At 51.2% G+C, this 21,781-nt stretch overlaps 1 protein-coding gene across 1 annotated transcript; it reads left to right on the top strand.

The window, feature by feature from the left end:
* Window positions 1-602: 602 nt before the first annotated feature.
* On the top strand, window positions 603-20,320 carry LOC148213667 (uncharacterized). Its single transcript, XM_088131094.1, has 4 exons — window positions 603-1,473; window positions 15,375-15,462; window positions 18,717-18,911; window positions 20,037-20,320. Exons 1-4 carry the CDS (start codon window positions 697-699, stop codon window positions 20,318-20,320), a joined length of 1,344 nt encoding a protein of 447 aa, XP_087987220.1. The 5' UTR covers window positions 603-696.
* Window positions 20,321-21,781: the final 1,461 nt, after the last annotated feature.

Raw genomic sequence — 21,781 nt, 5'->3', positions numbered from 1 at the left:
TCAAAACCCCGCGTGCGAACGGGAAAAGGACCGGTGACCGACCGCGGAAGGGGCAGTGGCGGCGGTGACCGAGAAAGGACGCGGGGGGTGGTCGACCCCGGAGACAGCATCCTCCGGAGAGGACTCGGAGCCGGCGGGAACCACGGCGCGCTCGCACTGAACGGCGTCCCAGTGCGAGCAGGGAGTCGAGGCGCGCGGACCCAATAGGAGACGAGGACTGCCCACCGTTCCGGGTGAGGATACACGTCCGGGGGTGAGATCCGGAGGGGAGGCGCAGCTACGGGCGCTACTGGACTCGGGCTGCACCCACTGCTTGATGCACCCAGCGGTGGTCTCGGGGCTCGGGCTACAGCTGAGGCGCCTCCGGGAGCCCATTTCATTCAGCCAGTTAGATGGCACGCTGGCAGGGGGACCAGCTCAGTATTACACCGAGCCGGTCCAGATGACGATCGGGAGTCACCGGGAAGAACTGAGGTTCGTGGTGGTCCCGGTGGCCGACTACGCGGTGGTACTCGGCTTGGCGTGGCTGCGGCGGCGGAACCCACGAGTCGACTGGACGGCGGAGGCAGTGCGGTTCGGGGTCGACAGACCGGCGAGGGCGAGAGCAGAGGGGACCGAGCCGTGGAGACGGAGGCAGCCGCAACCACCGGCGGACAAGCGGAGGGTCCGGGACACCGGGAGACGGGGCGAGAGCAGATGGGGCCCGAGACCCGGGCGGCGACAGCAACAGCAGCAGCAGCAGCAGCAGCGCCGGGACCCCGGAGACCCGCCACGATCCCGAGGCGAGGGGAGGCAGCGGCGACTGGCGAGGCAACCGCAAAGCGAGGGGCCGGACCCGGGGAACCCCCGACGGGCGGCGGAATCCCGAGGCAGTATCGAGACCTGGCGGCAGCGTTCGGGGAGAAGGAGTCTGACCAGCTCCCACCACACCGGCCCAGTGATTGCGCCATCGAGCTAGAGCCAGGAGCGACCCTGCCTAAGCCAAAAATGTACTCCCTGTCGAGGAGAGAGATGGGAGCCCTGCGCGAGTTCATAGACAAGAACCTAGCACGGGGATTCATCCAACCCGCGAAGTCACCATTAGCGGCCCCGGTGTTATTCCGGGAGAAGAAGGACGGCTCGCTCCGTATGTGCGTAGACTACCGGGGGCTGAACGCAATCAGCACGGAGTACAAATACCCCCTCCCCCTGATGAAGGACTTGATGTCGCATCTGTCGAAGGGGAGGGTGTTCACAAAACTGGACTTGCGCGAAGCCTACTTCAGAGTTAGGATCCGCGCAAAAGATGAGTGGAAGACGGCGTTCAACACCCCGCTCGGAAGCTACCAGTTTTCCGTGATGCCGTTCGGATTAAAAGGGGCCCCGGGGGTATTTATGCAGCTAATTAATGAGGTGCTGCACGACCTACTCTACCGGGGCGTCCTGGTCTACCTGGACGACATCCTCATCTACACCGAGACCCTGGCGGAGCACGTGAGCCTGGTGCGCACGGTGCTCCAGAGACTGCTGAAGGCACAGCTGTACGCAAAGCTCTCGAAATGCGAGTTCCATCGAGAGCAACTAGACTACCTCGGCTACCGAATATCCAGCCGGGGAATTGAGATGGACCCGGCGAAAGTAAGGGATGTCCTGGGCTGGGAAGCGCCGCGAACCCGGAGGCAACTCCAAAGCTTCCTAGGGTTTGCGAACTTCTATCGTCAGTTCATCCCGAACTTCGCCCAAATCGCCCTTCCCCTAACCGACCTGCTAAAAACCAAGGGCACTGGGAAAACCCCCAAGCCCAGCATGGCACTCGCGTGGACTGCAGAATGCCAGGGGGCGTTTGAGGAACTAAAACAGCGGTTCACCGCGGAGCCGATCCTGCGCCATCCCGACCCAGACCGGCGGTTTATAATCCAAGTGGATGCATCAGACGTGGCAACGGGAGCAGTCCTGCTCCAACCCAGCCCGGAGGGCCATCCACCCGTGCGCCTACGCCTCCCGCAAATTCACCGAGACGGAGAGGAGGTGGATGGTGTGGGAGAAAGAGGCGTACGCGGTCGAGTGGGCGCTGGCCACGTGGAGGCATCTACTGGAGGGGCAACTGAACCGTTCGAGGTGTGGACGGACCATAAGAACCTCGAGGCCCTGAAGACCCCGCGTAAGCTATCCCCCAAACAGGCACGGTGGTCCCAATACTTCGGGAGGTTCAGGTTCACACTGAAACACATCCCCGGGAAGCGCAACTTCTTAGCGGATGGACTGTCTCGCATGCCCCAACACGCCAGCCTACGGGAGGAGATCGTGGACTCCGTCATCCCCGCCAGCAGGCTGGCTGCAAAGGCGGTGACCCGAAGCCAGACCAAGGGGAGCGACGGGACGCGGCGTCTGAAGTAAGGCAAGGGTTCGCGGAGGCAGCGGAGCGGGACGGTTGGCTCAAGCAGAACCGAGAGGCGCTAACCGGCCAAGAGGGGTTGTGGTGGCACGAAGGAAAGCTGTACGTGCCCGAGGGTTGCCGACGGGAGGTCATGGAGAGAGCCCACGACAGCCGGAGCGCGGGGCATTACGGCTTCGTAAAGACACTCCACTTAATCCGGCGGCAGTTTTGGTGGCCCACGCTCCGGAAGGACGTGGAGGCGTACTCGGGGGGTTGCCCGGTGTGCGCAACGGCGAAAGGAGCCAAAGGCAAACCTAGAGGCCTACTCCAGCCGGTAGCGGAACCCGACGGCCCTTGGCAAGAGGTCGCCATGGACTTCATAGTGGAGCTCCCGGAGAGTAAGGGGAAGACCGCCATTTGGGTGGTCACGGACTTATTCTCCAAACAAGCGCACTTTGTAGCGTGCCGGCGAGTCCCCACGGCCGAGGGGCTGGCGAAACTGTTCGTGCAACATGTCTACCGACTCCACGGCGCACCTCGACGTATCGTCAGCGATCGGGGCGGCAACTTCATCGCGCGGTTCTGGCGGGAGTTCCTGAAGCGGGTGGGGACGAAACAAGCCCTATCCTCCGCGGCGCACCCGCAGACGGACGGAGCCACGGAACGCCTGAACGGGGGCTCGAACAGTACCTGCGCTGCTACGTGGGGCACCAACAGGACGATTGGGCGGAGCTACTACCATTCGCGGAGGTGGCATACAACAACGCCGTCCACAAGAGCACCGGGTTCTCTCCGTTCAAAGTAGCCACCGGGAGAGAATTCGTCCCCATGCCGGAGCTGCCTCAGCCGGAATCCCAGATCAACTCCCTGGACGCCTGGTTCGCCCAAATCGACGAGACCCGGCGAGCGGCGCACGCGGCATTGCAAAGAGCCAAAGCCGACTACAAGAAGCACGCGGACCGCAAGAGGCTCCCCGAGGAAAAGTGGAAAGTGGGGGACCAGGTGTATCTGTCAACCAAAAACCTAAAGACGCACCAGGCATCGAAAAAACTCAGCCCGAGGTTTGTGGGGCCGTTCCCCATTTCGGAGGTCATCAATCCGGTGACCGTCAGGCTGACGCTCCCGAAAAGCCTCGGGAAGATCCACCCGGTGTTCCATTGCAGCCTGCTAAAGTTGCACCAGCCGGGGAACGCCTGGCACAAGGCGGAGGGAGTACCACCACCCATCATGGTCGGGTTGGAGCAGCATTTCGAAATCAACCGGATACTGGACGCCCGGAGGCACAAGGGGCAGACCCAGCTCCTAGTGCAATGGAAACATTTCCCCAAGTCCCACAGCGAATGGGTGAGTAAAGCCCACATAAGGGCGCCGGACCTAGTGCGGGACTTTTACAGTAAATACCCCGGGAAGCCGAAATAGGACCGAGGGGGGGAGTTGTCGTCAGGGGCGGCATGTCAGGTTCGGTCAGCACGAGGTTTCAGGGAAGCACGGGGCTGCAGGTAAGCTCGCAACCAGACCACGCGGAATCCACCGGCGGTAGCTAGCGGGGAAAAGAGGAACCGAAAGCGCCGCTAATTAACGAGCCACCTGCGGCCAGCTAAACAGGAAAACCGCAGCGGAAGCTTTTAATTACGAACTGATAACGGCGCGAGCAAGCAAGGAACGGGGCCGCAGGGCAGCGAAACAAGATCGCAACGCAGCACAGAACCCGCGGGTCTGCACGTAGCAGGGAGGGGCCAACCCAGCCGGAGGGAGACTGGCAATCAAGGACAATGGACTCTGACCGACCCTGCCATCATGAACGATCAGGGGGGACATTGGGGGGCCTAATTGCCCACAGCCGCAACGCGATCACGAGGCGGGAAAAAGCGCGGGAAGGGGGGAATATAACAAGTGATGCAATTGTACCAAGCCAGTCCTGGCTTTGCTTGTGACTACTACGTTACGCATGAGTAAACCTTCTTTGTGAACCACACGTGTCACGAGAGTTTCTCTGTCGAACGGGGCAAATCTCACATGGTGCAGGTTTCTGCCACAAAATGCAGATATCAGTTATGTTGCCTCTTGGCATTCCTGAGCAAATCCTAAAGCCAGGAGGAGGTACCATTGCTTAGCAAGCAGCTTATGGAGCAAATTTGCTTTTGTGCAACAAGAGAATTTAATTCCCATACAAAGTACACTATCTAACCAGAAAAGACCTTCTCCCAGATCGCAACAGCTGTGGGAAATGAAGAGAAGGACAGTGTACAGGGAATAGGGAATGGCCTTGAAGGACAGAAGGAAGAGCCACCACCCCAGTCCGGTAAGAGGGATTTGAGCCTGGCCCAAGAAAATAACTTGAGAAAACATCCCAGACAAGCCCCTCCCTACTTCACACAAGTGATAAAGGGAGGGAGGGGGGATTTAGACTTGCAAGATCCTGTTACTGTAGCTGTTGCAATAAAAGTAGTCCTTTTTTTGTATACAATTTTGATTAAGAATTTTGATTATAATAGTAAAACCTAATACAAACTGAACTTAGAAAAGAAAATAGAGAGAAGGAGTAAAAAGTGCAAAGAAAAAGAAAGGAAAAAAGAAAAAGAGAAGAAAGAGAAAAGTAAGAATATAATAAAGAAAAAGAAAAGAAATATATAAAGAAGTGACTTCCAACCTTCATCACAACTATAAACAAATTTGGTAACTCTTCACCCCTTCTAAAGTTACAAACATGTATTGCTTCACCCCATATCCCATCCCTTATCTATAAATAAATCTATGAAAGTGGTCCTGACCTCATGGCATTGGTTTCTTAGTCTGATCTACCTTGTAGATTTGACCTTGTGCTAAATGTGGCACCATAGACATAATATCAGTGTTCCTAAAAGGATGCCTTAGGGAAGATGGTCAGGAACTATTCTCCATGGCCACAGAAATTAGGACCAGAAATAATAGGCGTAGGTTGCCACTACCTAGAGTTCATTTAAGTACAAGGAAAAAGTTCCTGATGGTGATTATCTGTGGAAGAATGGAACGGCCTGCCTTATGGAGGTTGTGGGTTCTCTACTTCTGGAAGTTTTAAGAGGCTGGATAGCATCTCCCAAGGATGGTTAAATTGGGTTTCCTGCCCACTGTAGAGGGTTGGCCTGATGAACCTTATGGTCCCTTCCAACTCCATAATCCTATGTTTCACTTCTTCTTGGGCTCCTCACATTTTTGGGCACGGCTGGTGGATGGATAGCCCTGGTCTTATAGCTGGGAGGTTAGTCTAGATGGCCTTACAGATCCTTCCAAAACAATGGTTTTAAGAATCCATCTACAGCCTCCAAACAACTGCCTGTTGACCCATTGCCCTTGTCTCTGGAAACAGAGCCCTTTCCAGACCGGACTCAAAGAATCCTGGGCCATCCCACAAACATGCATAGAAAGCTGGAGCTGGCCACTCAGGCACTCCTTTATGAACAGTGATACTTCTAAATGGTCTTGAAACCGTTGTGGTCTATCTCATACCAGCACAAAGAAGTGAAGTCTCATGACTGGGTTGATTGCAAGGTCCAGGGAGAGCTTCTCAAATTGAAGGCACCTATAGCAGTCTTACTTAATCATTCACCCACCCCTACCCCCTGACTCCCAGTTAGGCTACAATAACTCCCAGAATTCCCAACCAACATGGCCCATAGTTGGGGAATCTGGGAGCAGTAATCTTAACAAAGCAGGAGAGGCCTAGGTGGACATGCAGATCTACTGAGCAAAGCCCCCAGGAAAGTTTACCTGGTTGATAGGGGTTTTCTCAAGCCCCCGCAGATAGGGTCCTGCGGGGCTTGAAAACCAAGCAAACCGAGAAGACGAAGAAGAAACATCCATAAACACACATTTAAACAGCTCCCATGTTCAGGTAGCAATGGAGCTTCAACATGACCATTAAGGAGGATTGGGATCATTCTTTTTGGGTGATTGAATCACTCCTGTTTTAAGTCACCCAGCAAAGCCAGGCATTCATTCACGTATCACCCTCACCATCACCTCCACCGTGCTAGCTGGGGACTTCTGCAAGCTGAAGTCCACACATCTTCAAGCTGCCTAGGTTGAGAAACACTGGTCTATAAACTGAAGTAAATCACGCTAATAACAGTTGAGAAAAGGGTTAAGGTTTTAGGTTATGTTTGGACTCCTTTGTTTATCTTGGCATCAGAATTTGAAGATACAAAGTTTGAAATTATCCTCTGTTCCAACATAGATGAAAGTCGATAACAACAGATGGTCTCAAGTTCCCTCGAGCCTTTGAGATAAGATAAATGCAATAAGATGAATATAACTCCAGTGCTGGCTTACATTTGTTCCATCACACTAATCTACAAGATACTAGATAAATGTCTTTGGCAAAAATACCTTGCAAGATTTTATTTGTGCCAACTGCACTCCTTGACGATCAACATGACAGACCAGCACTTGGTAGGGCAGTGATGAAGGTCTTAGAAAAGATATCCAGATCCCAAGATGTGTGGATATCTACGAAGATCTGAATTGTGCAGAAAGTGAAAGATTGGATTACAAAATTGACCGAGCTTGCAGAAATGGCAAAGCAGGCCCGTTTGGTCAGGGCAAAAGTGAGAAAGACCTTTCTGAAAGACTGGGAGCCTTATATGGACTTTTTGTTGAAAGAAGAAAAGACTGAATTGAGGATTTATGATTTGGAAACTAAAAAGGGTTAAAAGGGGAGGGGAGGGGAATTACAACATAAGAGAAGAAAAAAAGAGGGAGGGGAAGAATAAGAAGACAACTACTTGATAGAAAGAAGGGCGGAAATCATAATTCTATATTTTCTTTTTGTTTTGGTTTGGTTTCCTTTTCTTTTTCTTCTCTTTATTTTTTATAGTTTTATCGTATTTAAAATTCTAATAAAAATATATATATATATATATATATATATATATATATATATATATATATCTCCAAACTAATGACAACAAGTACAGGAACCAGCCTTAGAACTGGCAGGGAAGATTATGAAGTGGTGGAAAGCTTCTGTCTTTTTATAGTTTATTTCCCCCACTATATGCAATGTTTTATTTATGTATTAGTGCTTTCAGGTCAGTGTTCACTCCCGGCGTCTGCCTGGACTATCCCTGCAGTTTTCAGAACTGGTTTGCCCTTGCCTCCTTCCCGGGGCTGAGAGAGAGTGGCTGGCCCAAGGTCACCCAGCTGGCTTTGGGCCCAAGGCGGGACAAGAACTCAGGGTCTCCTGGTTTCTAGCCTGGAGCCTCCACCAGGACACCCAGCTGGCTCTCTGCTATGTGTGTAAAAAACACCTCAAAAGTACTGGAAAGACGTACACAGCACTATTCAGAGGATTTTAGAAATCCACAATTTTCTTACTAGGCATAATCCCAAAACATGTAAACAAAACATGCCACAATTTACTAAGCTACATATTCACAGCTGCAAGGATAAACTTAGCACAACCCTGGAAAAGAGACATCTTACCAACAGCATCGGACTACTGCGAAATTAAACCTGAAGAATGGGTAGTAATGGCAAAATGAACAGCATGTGTTCACAACAGAAGTTTAACCAAATTTAAGCAAGAATGGCTTCCATATATATGACATATCATGCATGCAGCAAGGCAGATGCAAGCATTCAGAGTATGATTTTTAAAGGGAAAAAGAGCTGATGAAAGAGCTGAAACCAGAAATACATAAAATTTTAAGTGCTTCTAAATATTGTATATCAGTCGGAGTACAACAAATTAGAAATTAAATGTTTATTCATATTTTTGGCACTCAGGTAAGAGATTCAAATCCTTTCTTATATTCTTAAAATAATTTGCCATACTTTGTTTTTATGGTTCATTTCTTATCAGCGGTATACTGAACACTAGCTGTCCAACCTTAGTAACTCCTTTGTCCACTTACTGAGACTATATTTCTGCATCGATTAAAAATAAAAAATAAAAATAACAGCCTTCCTGCCATTCAGAATGAAGCTTCTGAGAAAGAAGGAAGAGCAGGCAGCCATTTCACGCCTTCCTGAGCATTAATGCTCTTCCAAACCACAGCTACTTGCAGGGAGGGAGTGAACACCAAAGAAGAGCAACGGTTCTGGGTAATCCCCTAAAAAGTGTTTACCCCCATATTAAATAACACCCTTTGCTTTCTTCTCTCTCCTTTGACAAACCTTGTTTGATGTGCCATTAAGATGACTCATTAAGGTGACTTATTAAGTTCTCAGGGAGACCTCCCTCAGCAACCAGACCTGTATGGGAACTTTGGATCTCTTGACGCAGCCACTTCATTGTGTTAATCTGCTTTCGTTCAGCTGTGGAGAATTACAGGACAATGAATAATTATGTAGAAAGTAGAGGAAACTACAGCAGAAAATTGGGAGGGGAAACAAGCATATACAGTCAATATGTACTTGACCTGAAGGTTGAATGTGTTTTGTTACAGAGTTTGCTCATTAGATGCATGGGAAGCTCTCCATGTTCTTCAAACTTCACACTTTTAGGATACATACATTTCAGCTTTTGTTAGACACATAACGGGCATAGCCGAAAACTTTGCAGTTTAGGGTGTTGATAAGCTTGAAAGGATTTGTCTGATTGTCGTCTAATGGATTTGTGTTAGTTGCCGAATTCTTCAGAGTCCAGCCAGATGTTTCCCAGCTCCATTCAGAAGGGGGTTCGTGGGGCTGAGCTGAGAAGACTCTGGTTGGTTGAAGCCAGACTTGCTTTAATTCATCAAACTTGGGCACATTCTGTGCAAAAGCGAAGAGACCCCAGGAGAGACCCACCTCTACGACAGCGGGGAGGAATTCTGGGGTGACCCCAGTTTGAAATGCTTTCCCCTCGGAAGTGTGCATGGCTGCTGTTTTGTGCTTCATTATGCCCAATACACATTGGTCAGTTTTAGTGCAATGGCCTTCTAATCTACTGATCTCCAACTTTTCTCATTTAATTGATTGATTGTGTGCCATTGAGTCATTGTCGATTCTTAGCTGCAACATAGATAGATATTCTCCATGACAATCAGGCCCTAACCTGGTATTTCAGGGCTCCCATTGACATTGAAACTGAGTCCACCCCTCTTGCTGCTGGACATCCTCTTCTTCTCTTTCCTTCCACCTTTCCCAGCATTACAGCTTTCTTCTGAGAGCTGGGTCTTCACATAATGTGTCCAAAGTAGGATAATTTGAACCTGGTCATTTGTGCCCCAAGTAAGAACTCTGGGTTGATTTGTCCAATGATCCATTGGTCTATTTTTTGACTGTCCATGGTCTTCTCAGGACACCAAAGTTCTCCAGTACCAAAGACTCAGAATACCAAAGTTTCTGCAGTACCAAAGTTCAAAGGCATCAATACTGTTCCTCACCTGCTTCCTCAAAGTCCAACTTTTGCTCCCATGGAAGGTCACAGTGAATACCATGGCTTGCATGATTCTGATCTTTGTAGGTATAGACACACCATGGCATCTGAATATCTTTTCCAGGGCCTTCCTGGCTGCTCTACCAAGTGCTAGTCCATGACATATTTCTTGACTGCTGGTTCCTCAACTGTTGATGGTTGATGGTAAAAGTCAGAAGCTGTCCACCACTTCGATATCTTCATTGTCAGTTCCCAGGCTGGTTGTTCTACCTGTTGTCATCAGTTCGATTTTCTTCATATTTAATGTTAGTCCCACTTTTTCACTGTGCTCCTTGACTTTTATTACTAGGGCTTTGCATTTTTGGCTATCAAGGCAGCGTCATCAGCATAGCGCAGGTTATTGATATTTCTTTTTTCAGCGTTAAAAACCACACTTATCTTCCTCCAATCTAGCTTTTTATCATTTACTTATTTTAATTATTTGTATTTGGATCATGACTGTTACAGGCAGTGATGGTGTTTGCATGTTTAAAGTTTTAAGTCTCTCTTGGTGAAGCATTTACTCCGATATAAGGCTGTTATTGAATTACTAGCTTAAGCCCCCAGTTCACTTCCAGACGTGTGGTCCAGGCAGGAGCTGTTTCTGCAACCCTTGCCTCAGATAAATTCCTTGGGAGGGTCCACCCCTTGACCTCAGCTGAAACTCAGGAACTTATTCAAGGAAGCAATAAATAACTAGCTTGGGAAATCTGCCGGAACTGATTTTATTTGGAAGTCTGGATATATGATTTGTCCTCCTTTTCTGCACTGGGCATAATATTGCTTCTCCCACAATGGACTGGCATGTATGTGGGTATCTATGCCCTGAGTGTGATTTGTGCTTTCCTTTGTTCCCCCTAGACTCCTTTTTTCCTAATATATTCCTTTTTATTATTTCCAACTCCATGGAGTATTGGAAATAAATTATGTAGAGAAGCCTTGGACGTTGTCTGTGTCTCTGCCAACAAGTGACTCTTGAAAACTGAACGGAACAGAGTCAGATCTGGTGCTGGGGGAGAAGCTGGCAAAAAGAAAACTAAATGTAAAAATGGGCCAGATCCAGCCAGGGGCTGCAAAGAAAAAAGTCACTAAATCCCCCCCCCCATGAATCCTGATGGGGGAAACAGCTGGGCAGGGCCTCAGAATGCTGCTGACACCAACCTTGTAAGTCCCCTCCAGTCCAATCAGCTGGCACCCTGGGGAGCATATGCGAATTGCCCCGTGCCTCCCAGCCCCTGCATGTATACTAACATGCTGAGGGTAAAAAGGTTGGGCACCCTGCATGCTTTCCCTGCTTTGTGTTATTATCATTATGGTTGGTGGCAGTCAGCCAGGTGTTAGACTGGATTTGGCTTTCTTATCCCCCTGTCGAGCCCTTCCCAAGGACCTGGGATGGGCAGATGCTGCGGTTTGGTGGTGTGAAAGGCATCGTGGCAGGACCGAAGCTGTTCCAAGTGACGCTGCCTTTTGCAATGGACCGGTGGTGATTTTGTCCATGCCGAGGGTCCTCAAGGGGTGCGCCAGATGTTTTGGGATTGCACCCAAGGCGCCCATTACTATCTTTGGTACTATCTCTGCTTTCTTTTGCCACAGTCGTCCTACTTCTATTTGCAGGTCTTTGTATTTCATGCTTTTCTCCAGTTCTTTCTCTTCTCTTCTCTTCTCTTCTCTTCTCTTCTCTTCTCTTCTCTTCTGCCATCTTCAGGTATCGCAATGTCCGCTATCCAGACGTTTTTGTCTTTCTTATCCACAACGGTTGAGTCTGGGGTGTTGTGTGGCAGGTGCTGGTCTGTTTGAATCCCAGAGTCCCAGAGCACTTGAGCTTCTTCCTTTTCGATGACTTTGTCCGTTTTGGGGCCCCAGCAGTTCTCGCTTGCAGGCAGATGGTATTTCTTGCAGATCTTCCAATGCACCACTGTTGCTACTTTGTCATGCCGTTGTTTGTAGTCGGTCTGTGTGATCTTCTTGCAGCAGTGACTAGGCGATCCACTGTTTCTTCAGCTTCTTTGCCCAGGCGGCATTTTCTGTCTGTTGCTGTCTCCTCGATTCTGGCTTTGTATGCATTTGGTCTTGAGGTTGGTCTTGTGCAGCCAGAATTAGCCCCTCTGTCTCTTTCTTCAGCTTTCCTGCTCTTAGCCATTGCCAGGTCTTGTTGTCATCTGCTTTGCCTGCTAAGTTTTTTCTGTACTGGCCCTGTAATCCTTTGCCTTGCCCTGTCTCTTTTCTATTCTTCATTTGGTGTTTCTGGTAGGCCAGTTTGGTCTCTTCGGTCTTCAGCAAGCCTTCGTGGTGTACCAGCTTCAGTGCATCTTCTTCGCTGCCCTTCAGATATTCTTCCAATGCCCTTTTCTCTTCTTCAGCTGCCTGGAGTACTTGCCACATTCCACGCCCACCTTTGCTCCTTGGTAAGCAGAGTCTGTCAACGTCGCTGCGTGGATGAAGGGCATGATTCATTGTCATTACCTTTCTGGTCTTCCTATCCAGGGCTTCTAGTTCTGCTTGAGTCCAGTCCACTATTCCAGCTGTGTATCTAATGACCGGAATTGCCCAGGTGTCAACTGCCTTGATGGTATTTCCTCCACTGAGTTTGGACTTTAAGATCTTCTGCACTCTCATGATGTATTCACTACTAACCTTCTTCTTGACTTCAGTGTGCTTGGTGTTGTCAGTCTAAAGGATGCCCAGGTATTTGTAGGGAACTTCTTCATCCAGACTCTTGATGTGATTTCCACAGGGCATCTTGATTCCTTCCGTTTCCACTATTTTTCCCCTGCTGATGGTCAGGGTGGCACATTTGTCCAGTCCAAACTCCATTGTAATATCTTGGCTGTATATTTGGACCGTGTTGAGCAGTGGTTCTATTTCAGAGGGTGTTTTTTCATATTATTTTTATTACGGGGAATTCTGGAAGTTGAAGTCCACACCTGTTCAAGTTACCAAGGCTGAGAAACACTGCTTTACGACATCCTACGTTCTTGGGAAGAACTCGATGCAAGTGAAGGCCAACACCAGCTAAAGAATTGGCAGCTGTGATTTCACGTCGTCGTGAATAATAATAATAAATGACAACAACAACAACAGCAACAGTAATACCACCGTTTCTTTGCATGAATAAGGCTGTATGCAGAGAATTAACTGCAGGCACACAGGCAAAGGATGGAGATGTTAATTAATTAATTTATTTATATTTCGAATTTAGACACCGCCCATCTCACGAGGAAGTGACTCTGGGCGGTTTACAATACGAACAACAAATAATCATGCCAGTTCTCAGCTGGGAGATGTTCCCCCACATATCACACAGAGCCTGGGACCCAACCCTGCTGCTCATTGCCTTGGCATGCAGAACTGCCCATTCTGAGGCTGGCTGGTGCAATTCTGGACTGTTCTTAGCTATGGAAGAAACAAGCCTGACGTCCAATCACAGGATTGATATTTACTGTGTAAGCAACATACCAGCTTCTGCCAGATCCCTGGAGTTTTAGAGCATAAAATTCAGAGGAAGGGAACTGGCATAATGATGTTCCACGTGGGGCATGAGCGAACTACCAAGGCCTCTAGATTTGCATAAGATAAGTGATATAGATACTTGTAGGAGATGTAACTTTCCAGGGTGTGCCATCCTTGCAAGATGCCCAGCCTTCCATTCGGGGCCTTCAGAGGAATTCCTGACCCCCCACTCTCATCGTGGAGTTCAGCCTACCAGGTGACATCTACAGGGCGGCCTTTGCCAAAAGACCAAGACCACATTCTTGGTACCTCAATGGGCACAGTGACTACCTTTAAATATCTGGGTGTGGTTATACATGCTACTGGTTCAAGGACTGCGCATTCCGAATATGCAGCTGCGGTCGGACAGAGGTCAGCTAATGCCATCCTCAAACTGTTACGTTTAAAAGGAGGACATTATGTACCCGCCGCAATTACACTTTTCCAGGCGAAATCGCTTGCTCAGATGCTGTATGGGACATACCTTGGACCCTCCTCCTCCTCCTTCTTACCCCTGGAGAGAGTCCAGTCCAAATTTTTAAGAGCAATCTTACAATTGCCTCGCTGTGTTTCAAATGCCTGCTTGCGCCTGGAGACCGGCCTTCTAAAGCTCGAATCAAGAATTTGCCTGTCATCTTTAAATCTATGGTTAAAACCATAGATTTTATGGTTTTATGGTTTATGGTTGGTTATGAGCCAACGTATCATAGTGAAAAATTGATATAAGCATTTTGTGTTTCTATATTTAACCCATGGTGCATAAATTATTGCAAAATGACTTTTTTAATTATAATTGACAAGTATCTTGACTAGAATAGTTTCGGATATATAATCCTTTATTTGGATTGGACACCCCTCATGTCTTTCCCTTCCTTTTAATATTGTACTGGTCTAATTGACTGTAATAAAGTTGACTGACTGACTGACTGACTGACTGACTGACATCTACAGGGGGATTCCCACTTCTGGTCACTCAGGGGCTGCATTGGTGCAACTCATGCCACTAGGTTAAAATGGGGGCTGGGTACATTGTGGTTCATTGTGTTGTAGGAACCAGGCAATGACTTGGGGCCAGCCCCAGTTGTTGGACCAGCCACCACATTAAGCCATGAAATGAGTGATACATTATTTCAGCATGAGAACTGTGGATTATTAACCCAGGTTTGGGGCTGGCATGTTATATGGCCTCAGCCAAAGGGGGGCTGCCAGTGGGGCAAGGGAAGCTCTGCCTTCGTGGAATTCCACTTTACTTGTCGTGGTGTTGGGCTCAGGCATTTCTGGGGAACTTCTGAAAATGCCTGGAGGACCAGTGAGGTCCCAGAAGATAAGGAGAGCACATGTAGTTCCCATCTTCAAGAAGGGGAAGGAGGAGGACCCAGGAAACGATTGACCTGTCACCCAGATGTCTACCCTTGAACAGGTTATTTGAACAGATTATTAAGCAGCATCTTATGAGCACTTGATGGACAGGCTACAAATAACAGGAGCCAGCATGAGGTTTGCGTCAAAGGAATTGCGCCAGACTGAACTTCATCTCCTTCTTGGAGAGTTACTAGATCAGAGAAATGCTGAAGGCATAGTGGACATAGTGGACCTCGGCCCAGCCTTCAACGCAGCACCTCTTGCTTTTCTGCAGAATAAAATGGTAAAGGGCGGGCTAGCGGAAACCACTGATAGATGGACTGTGAGGGGGCTGAATGACCTCAGCCCGGGGGTCCTCCTGGAGGGCTCTGCTTCAGCTTGGAGGGAAGGACCGAGGGGAGCCCCACAGGGCTCTGCCTGGCCCTGGCGCTGGGCCACAATGGCTCGGAGGGGGTCCTTATCGAGCCTGCAGATGACACCAAGGCAGGAGGGCCTCGAGACCGGCTTGAGCAATGGGGTGGCATGCGCAGGACAGAAGCGAACGGGGAGAAACGGCAAGGTCCGCACCTGAGTAGGGAGAACGGAAGGTGCAAGTGGAGGATGGGGGAGACCCGGCTTGGCAGGAGGGCCTGTGAAAGGGCTCTGGACGTTCTCGTAGCTAAATGAGAGCCAGCTATGGGACACGCTGCTAAAAAGGCCGGTGGTATCGTGCGCTCCCTTAGTGGTCCCGCTCTACTTTGGCCCAGTCAGATCCCATTTGGGGCATGCCTTCCGCTCTGGACACCACAGTTCGGACTGGAGCAAGGTCAGAGGAAGGCTACCCCGATGGCAATGGGCTTGCAAGCCAAGCCCCGTGAGGAACGGCTGAAAGACCTGGGTATGCTCAGCTTGCAGAAAAGATGCCTTCACATTTCTGAAGGACCATCCTTCAGAGGGAGGGAGTGGGGCCATTCTCTCTCGCCCCAGAGGGCAGAACCAGAACCTGTGGGTTAAAACTACAAAGAAGAAGATTCAGGCTAGAATCCAGAGGTAACTTCCCGATGGAGCTGAGAGCCAATTTCCTAGCATGAGCTGTCAGCCAGTGGAACAGGCTGCCACAAGAAGTGGCGAGTTCTCCACTGGAGGTCTTCAAAGAAAGGCTGGGTGGTCCTATGTCAGAGATGCTCCAGTGGATTCTGTACTGAGCAACGGGCCAGGCTAGATTACTTCCCGAGTCCCTCCCAACTTTATGATTCTATAAGCGTAGCTTCTTCATCCTCCTGCACGCGGGGCTGTCCTAGTCTTCCTCCCGCTTCCAACATGGGATAGCATATTTAGGCAGCATCGGTGATCTCGCTCAGGGGGTTGACCTCAGCAAAAGTAGCAGCAGCAACTGAAATTCAGCTACGTTGTAACCTGAACGGAAATGTTGTTTGTTATGGATCCTGAAAGGGGATGCAGACGGATTCCTTCTTCCAAGTGTCCTCCCCCATGCCAAGAAGCTGCCAGCTGCCGGATCAAGCCCCTTGACCAGCCTAGGTGCTTTTGCCAAGGCCCAGCTCTAAGAAAAGAATAAAAGGAAATGGTGTTTTGGATTTCCTTGCCCCAAAACCAGGAAGAGGGAATTGAGCAAAACCTTCTGATAAGGGCTCAAGAGGTAGCTTATGAACATGCAGTTCTGGGCCTGGGGAAGGAATTCTCTTTCGAAGCACGTTGGCTCAAGCTCAGGCGTGAACCGGATCAGGCCGAGGGCCCACCCACCCCCAGCTCCAGGCTCTCGGCCGCGGCCAGCCAGGCGCGTTCAGAAGGCTGCCCGGAGGGTCTCTCCCTCCTCTCCCCCAGGCGGGGATTCCAGAGGCTGCCACCGGCCATCCAGACTAGGAGTCGTCAAGGGGCCGATCCTGCACCAACAAGCTCAAGACTTGAAATGGGGGCCGCTCCATCTCCAAGGGCAGCTCAGCGCTCGGGCTGAATCCTCCCCCAAGATCTCCCCCAGATTCTGCGTCTGGACACCCCCTCGTCAGCTGCACATTTGTGCCAGCTTTGGGTAGCCAGCAAAATTCTCCAGCTGCTCTGCCAGTCCGCCCCCGCTTCCCTTGCTTTATACAGGTGGAACGCATTTCCAGCAAGCTTCTCCTGGGCTTGTCTTTCACTGGAGGGGGAGGCAGAGTGCCCACCCCCCTGCCTGCCTGCCTGCCTGCCTGCCTGCCTGCCTGCCTGCCTCCCGGTCCACCTTTGATCCTAATTCAGCTGGCGGCAGGCTGCTCCTGAGCGCTTGCCAGGTTCTGCCCTTGGTGAGGACGGAGGGGAGGAAACACGGGCTGGCTGTGTAAACAGGCCCTTCCTTCTGTCTCCTGCAGTCACTGCCGTGGAGGACGCCGGGGTCTTCCATTTCAGGAAAGGGTGGAGGTACCAAGGAAGAAGCTCCGATGAACTCCTTAGGAAGAGGGGTTAGCAGAGTCTGTCATGAGACTTGGCTCTAGAACAACTGTTTTGGAGAAGGAGAGACTCTTTTGCCAAAGAGCATGATTAGAGAACAAGTCGTTTGTTACACATTCAATGTTTACCGAAGAAAGCTGAACGCAGTCCCCTACTGGGCACATCTGCAAACAGGTGCCGCTCCCTAAACATGGTTTCTCACAGGCTGGCTTGGCTCCCGGGAGGCTGAGAAGGCTCCTACGTCCCAGGTTGCTAAGGAGTTTGGTGTTTGTTCTCAGTGGAAGGGGGAGAACAAGGCTTCTCAGCCTGTAAAGGTCTTTGGAAACAATCGGGTCAAGCCAGATTAGAAGGACGGCACTGTCAGGCCCTTGGCCGTCACGTTCTAGCCAAGCGGAATACGGGGAGCAACCGGTCGGAGGAAGCCTTTGTGTCAGTGGCTCCCTTGGGGTCCTCCCTACCAAGAGCACAGGCTGCACTCAGGTTTCAGACCTGGGCACTGCAGCCTGGACAGGCAATGGCTTCACTGCTGCCGAGAAGCCAGTAGGTCATCTCCCCGTGGTGACTGAGTAAGGATCCACGGAAGGTAACCAGACTTCATTGCCTTGTAAATAACGGCTATCAAGAGTTTACAGGGTCGACCGCCAAACAGAACTAAGGTCCCCGTTGGATCAGACAACGGCCCATTCTGTCCAGCTTTCGGTTCCCACAGAACCCACTGGGTGTATCTCAGAACAAGATTAAGAAAATCCCCCAGAACTGCACAGCCACCACCATTATATAGCCTGCACGATCAATAGCTACTAACGATCAGTGTAACTTTCTCCTCCATGCGTTCTCTTGTCCCCCGAAAATCCCATCAACTTTGGCAACCGTCTCCACATCTTGCGGTGGAGAACTCTTTAGCGTAATTATGCCGTACAAAGAGAAGTCTCCGCCGTTGGGCCTCCTCTGCTGATCCACGGGGTTCTGGTATTATCACGGAGGCGACAGGGAAACCTCTGCTTCTTCACTGACGTTGTAGGCTTAGAGACTGAAGGGACAGGAGGCAGGCTAGGGGAGGCTGACTACTAGTTAGCGCTGGCCTTGGAAGACCAGCTGCTGAGGGACAGTGGAGGGAGGGACTGCCTTTCTCTCATGACGGTGGGCTTCCCAGAGACACCCGGTGAGCCCCTGCGGGCTCTCCCCCTTCCCTGGAAACTCAGCCCCCTCCCCCTGCTGTCTTTTCATTTGTCTCTGAACCTGGGCAGAGGGGGGGCTTGGTTGCCCCGCTTTGCAATGACTGCTGGGTTTGAAACCAAACAAAGAGGCAGGACAGGAAGAAAACACGTGGGTGGGACGCGTGCCTTCACTGGGCGCCCGCTTCTGCACCCTCCTGTTGGTCAGCTGGAGGGGGCAGAGTGGCGCCCTTGGAGCAAAGGGTCTGGGGCAGTGAGGATAGCTGCTGGAGGAGGGAATGAAAACAGCGGCAATGTGGATACGTGCGCACACGTGCCCCTGTTTCCCACCGGCTCCCCACTTCAAAGGGTCCTCCCTCGGCACACCCACCTTGGGGAAAAGAAGCAGCACCCACAGTTTAGCTGTAGTCCTGGGGCGGACTAGTGGGGGTTGGGGCAATAATCTGCAGTTCACGGAGCAGCATTTTGCAGGTCAGTGCAAGAATAGAAGAGGACAAACTGCAGATGGTGGAGATCTAAGTTTTGTCCCCCCTTCTAGATGACCATCACCACCATGAGAAGGGAACACCTGTGGACGAGTTGTCCTTCCCATCTCCAGCGCCTCCAACAAGCATCACCTCTGGTGAGAAGCTCTGGGAAAGGACCCACGACCGGCGTGGGTTTCGTTCCCCCTGCAGCCGACTCACTCTGACGCTCCTCCTGGCCTACCGACCTCTCACTGCCACGTCACAAAGTCGGCAGAAGCGAGCTGCTGTCCACAGCCCTTTTCACTTCTTTTGTCAAACACTCATTCCTCTGAAACGCCAGCCACTTGGCGCCCGGATCCGGCAGTGCTGTTCGGGGATTCGGTTCCGGCGTGCCAGGCAGCAAAGGAGCAAGCGAGAAGCAGAGCGAGGAAAGCGTTCCAGCAACGGGCAGTGGGGGGGGGAGGGATGTCACCACCCCACCTGAGTTGACCAAAATGTATGGAAAGCAGGATAAAAGTATAACAACAACTCCTGAGCCGGCTGAGTTGGAGCCGGAAGGACGGGCAGTTCAGGCCGTGCTGGATGGCAGCAGAGATCAAGGCTATCAGGAAGGAGGGGGTGCGTTGCAGGAGCGGGGAGGGGGCAAGAGGCAGCACAGTCTGCAGGGGGAGCGTGAGAAGAGAAGCAGGTTTGGGGTGGCCGCTCCCTGGAATCTCCCAGGTGGATCCACCAGTTGCAGTAGTATAGATCTAGTCTGGCAAGATTCTGTCTATAAGGTGTAAGCCAGGGTTCCTCAACCTCAGCAACTTTAAGACGGGTGGACTTCAACTCCCAGAATTCCCCAGCCAGCATGAAGTCCACCCGTCTTAAAGTTGCTGAGGTTGAGGAACCCTGGCGTAAGCAAATAAAGGAACTGGACTGGACTGTTTCACCATCGTTCTTGGGCTGGGCCTGGCAAGTCCAGAGGAAAAGTTGATCCCTCTGAAAGGCAATGAAACGCTTCACACCAAACGCCTCTTTTGAAAAAATCACCCCGACTGAAGACTGAAGTCCACCCATCTTGAAGTTGCCGAGGTTGGGAAACACTGCACTAGATAATAAGAGGAGGGGCCCGTCTTCAGCGAGCCAGCTCTTCCACCACCAGATCCCTCTGTTTTCCAGCCAAGCCAGATGCCCGCTAGTTGCCAGCTAGATGCCTCCTGGGCGTCCAGGAGTCACGTCCTCCCCAAGACAGAGCTGCGTGCGGCCACCAGCCAGCAAAAGGGCACCACAGGGGTGGGCGACAGCTCCGTTCCACAGTCGCCGAGTCCTCCTGCCCTCCTCTGCCCACTCGAGAGATGTGGCGCCCCGGAGCAAACTTCTCAGGCCCGGCCTTCTGCTCTGTTTCCCAGGTATCTGCCACCTCCCCAAGGAGAAAGGACCCTGTGATGCATTAGTTTCTCGCTGGTTCTACAACCACAGGTCCAAGAGATGTGAGCATTTCTTCTACGGAGGCTGCTGCGGGAACGCCAACAATTTCAAGGTCCTTGAAGAATGCGAGCGCCGCTGTGTCCACCCAGGTGAGATCCAGGCAGACAGAGGGGGGGTCCGAGGTCTGAGGGAAGGAGCATTGGCCCTTGTCCAGCAAAGGCCGCCCTGGGGGTCGATCGCTGCTTTGAGCAACCCCTGTGAGTGACTGAGATCCACGTGGGTTGGAAAACAGGAGAAACAGAGAAAGGGAGCAGAAACGAGGGGGAAGGAAGGGGAGGGAAAGGTGCTGAGAAAGGAGAAATGGTGGGGGGAAGTCCCCACTCCTAATATTGCAAACGGTAAGCCCTCTTGCAGACTTCCATTCATGGATGATACTTCAAAGAGAGGACAGAGGGGGCGAGCTGGGCTAGTCCAGTATTCAGAAGAGGAGGAAGGAAAGGGAGGAGCGGAGCAGCCGTAACCCTTTTTCCTCACCGCACTTGCCTTTCGGTGCTTAATTCGGCTGGTTAGTTAGTTATGTGCCATTAACCTGGGTTTGATTCCTGGTTACTTTGTGAACAAACGCTTGCGCTCTTGACTTGTCTAGTAACAACTTCTTCCAAGGACATCCCATAATTTCTTTGTGTGAGGTTTGCCCAGTTCGACAGAGAAACTCTCGTGACACGTGTGGTTCACAAAGAAGGTTTACTCATGCGTAACGTAGTAGTCACAAGCAAAGCCAGGACTGGCTTGGTACAATTGCATTACTTGTTATATTCCCCCCTTCCCGCGCTTTTTTCCCACCTCGCGATAACGTTGCTGCTGCGGATTATCGGCCCCACAATAATCCCCCTTGATTGTCCATGATGGCAGGTTCGGTCAGGGTCCATTGTCCTTGATTGCCAGTTCCCCTCCGGCTGGGTTGGTCCCTCCCCGTTACGTGCAAGCCCGCGGGTTCTGTGCTGCGTTGCGATCTTGTTTCGCTGCCTGCGGCCCCGTTCATTGCTGGCTCGCGCCGTTATCAGTTTATAGTTAAAAGCTTCCGCTGCGGTTTTCCTGTTTGGCTGGGCGCAGGTGGCTCATTAATTAGCGGCGCTTTCAGTTCCTCTTTTCCCCGCTAGCTACCGCCGGTGGATTCCGCGTGGTCTGGCTGCGAGCTTCCCTGCAGCCCCGTGCTTCCCTGAAGCCCCGTGCTGACCGAACCTGACATACCGCCCCCCTGAAGACAACTTCCCCCCCCCGGTTCTATTTCGGTTTCCCGGGGTATTTATTGTAAAAGTCCCGCACTAGGTCCGGCGCCCTTATGTGGGTTTTACTCACCCATTCGCTGTGGGACTTGGGAAAATGTTTCCATTGCACTAGGAGCTGGACCTGCCCCTTGTGCCTCTTGGCGTCCAGTATCTGGTTGATCTCGAAATGCTGCTCCCCCCCGACCATGATGGGTGGTGGCACTCCCTCTGTCTTGTGCCAGGCGTTCCCCAGCTGGTGCAGCTTTAGCAGGCTGCAATGGAACACCGGGTGGATCTTCCCGAGGCTTTTCGGGAGCGTCAGCCTGACGGTTACTGGATTGATGACCTCTGCAATCGGGAACGGCCCCACAAACCTCGGGCTGAGTTTTTTCGATGCCTGGTGCGTCTTTAGGTTTTTGGTTGACAGATACACCTGGTCCCACACTTTCCACTGCTCC

This window comes from Python bivittatus, unplaced genomic scaffold (genome assembly GCF_059951505.1).
Source record: "Python bivittatus isolate LINGU-HERP-01145 unplaced genomic scaffold, Pbiv_v1 ctg000890_np1212, whole genome shotgun sequence".
In the NCBI taxonomy this organism is placed as follows: domain Eukaryota; kingdom Metazoa; phylum Chordata; class Lepidosauria; order Squamata; family Pythonidae; genus Python; species Python bivittatus.
The sequence above is the reverse complement of the archived record's forward strand: the minus strand, read 5'-3'. Positions and strand labels throughout refer to the sequence as shown.

What these genes read in the sequence shown, in the direction of transcription:
- LOC148213667 (XM_088131094.1), top strand. Translation starts at nt 697, where the DNA reads ATGGGGCCCGAGACCCGGGCGGCGACAGCAACAGCAGCAGCAGCAGCA. An exon ending in CCGAGACCCTGGCGGAGCAC is followed by an intron (nt 1,474 to 15,374) that starts GTGAGCCTGGTG and finishes TGGACACCACAG; the next exon opens with TTCGGACTGGAGCAAGGTCA. An exon ending in GGAACGGCTGAAAGACCTGG is followed by an intron (nt 15,463 to 18,716) that starts GTATGCTCAGCT and finishes CCCCCCTTCTAG; the next exon opens with ATGACCATCACCACCATGAG.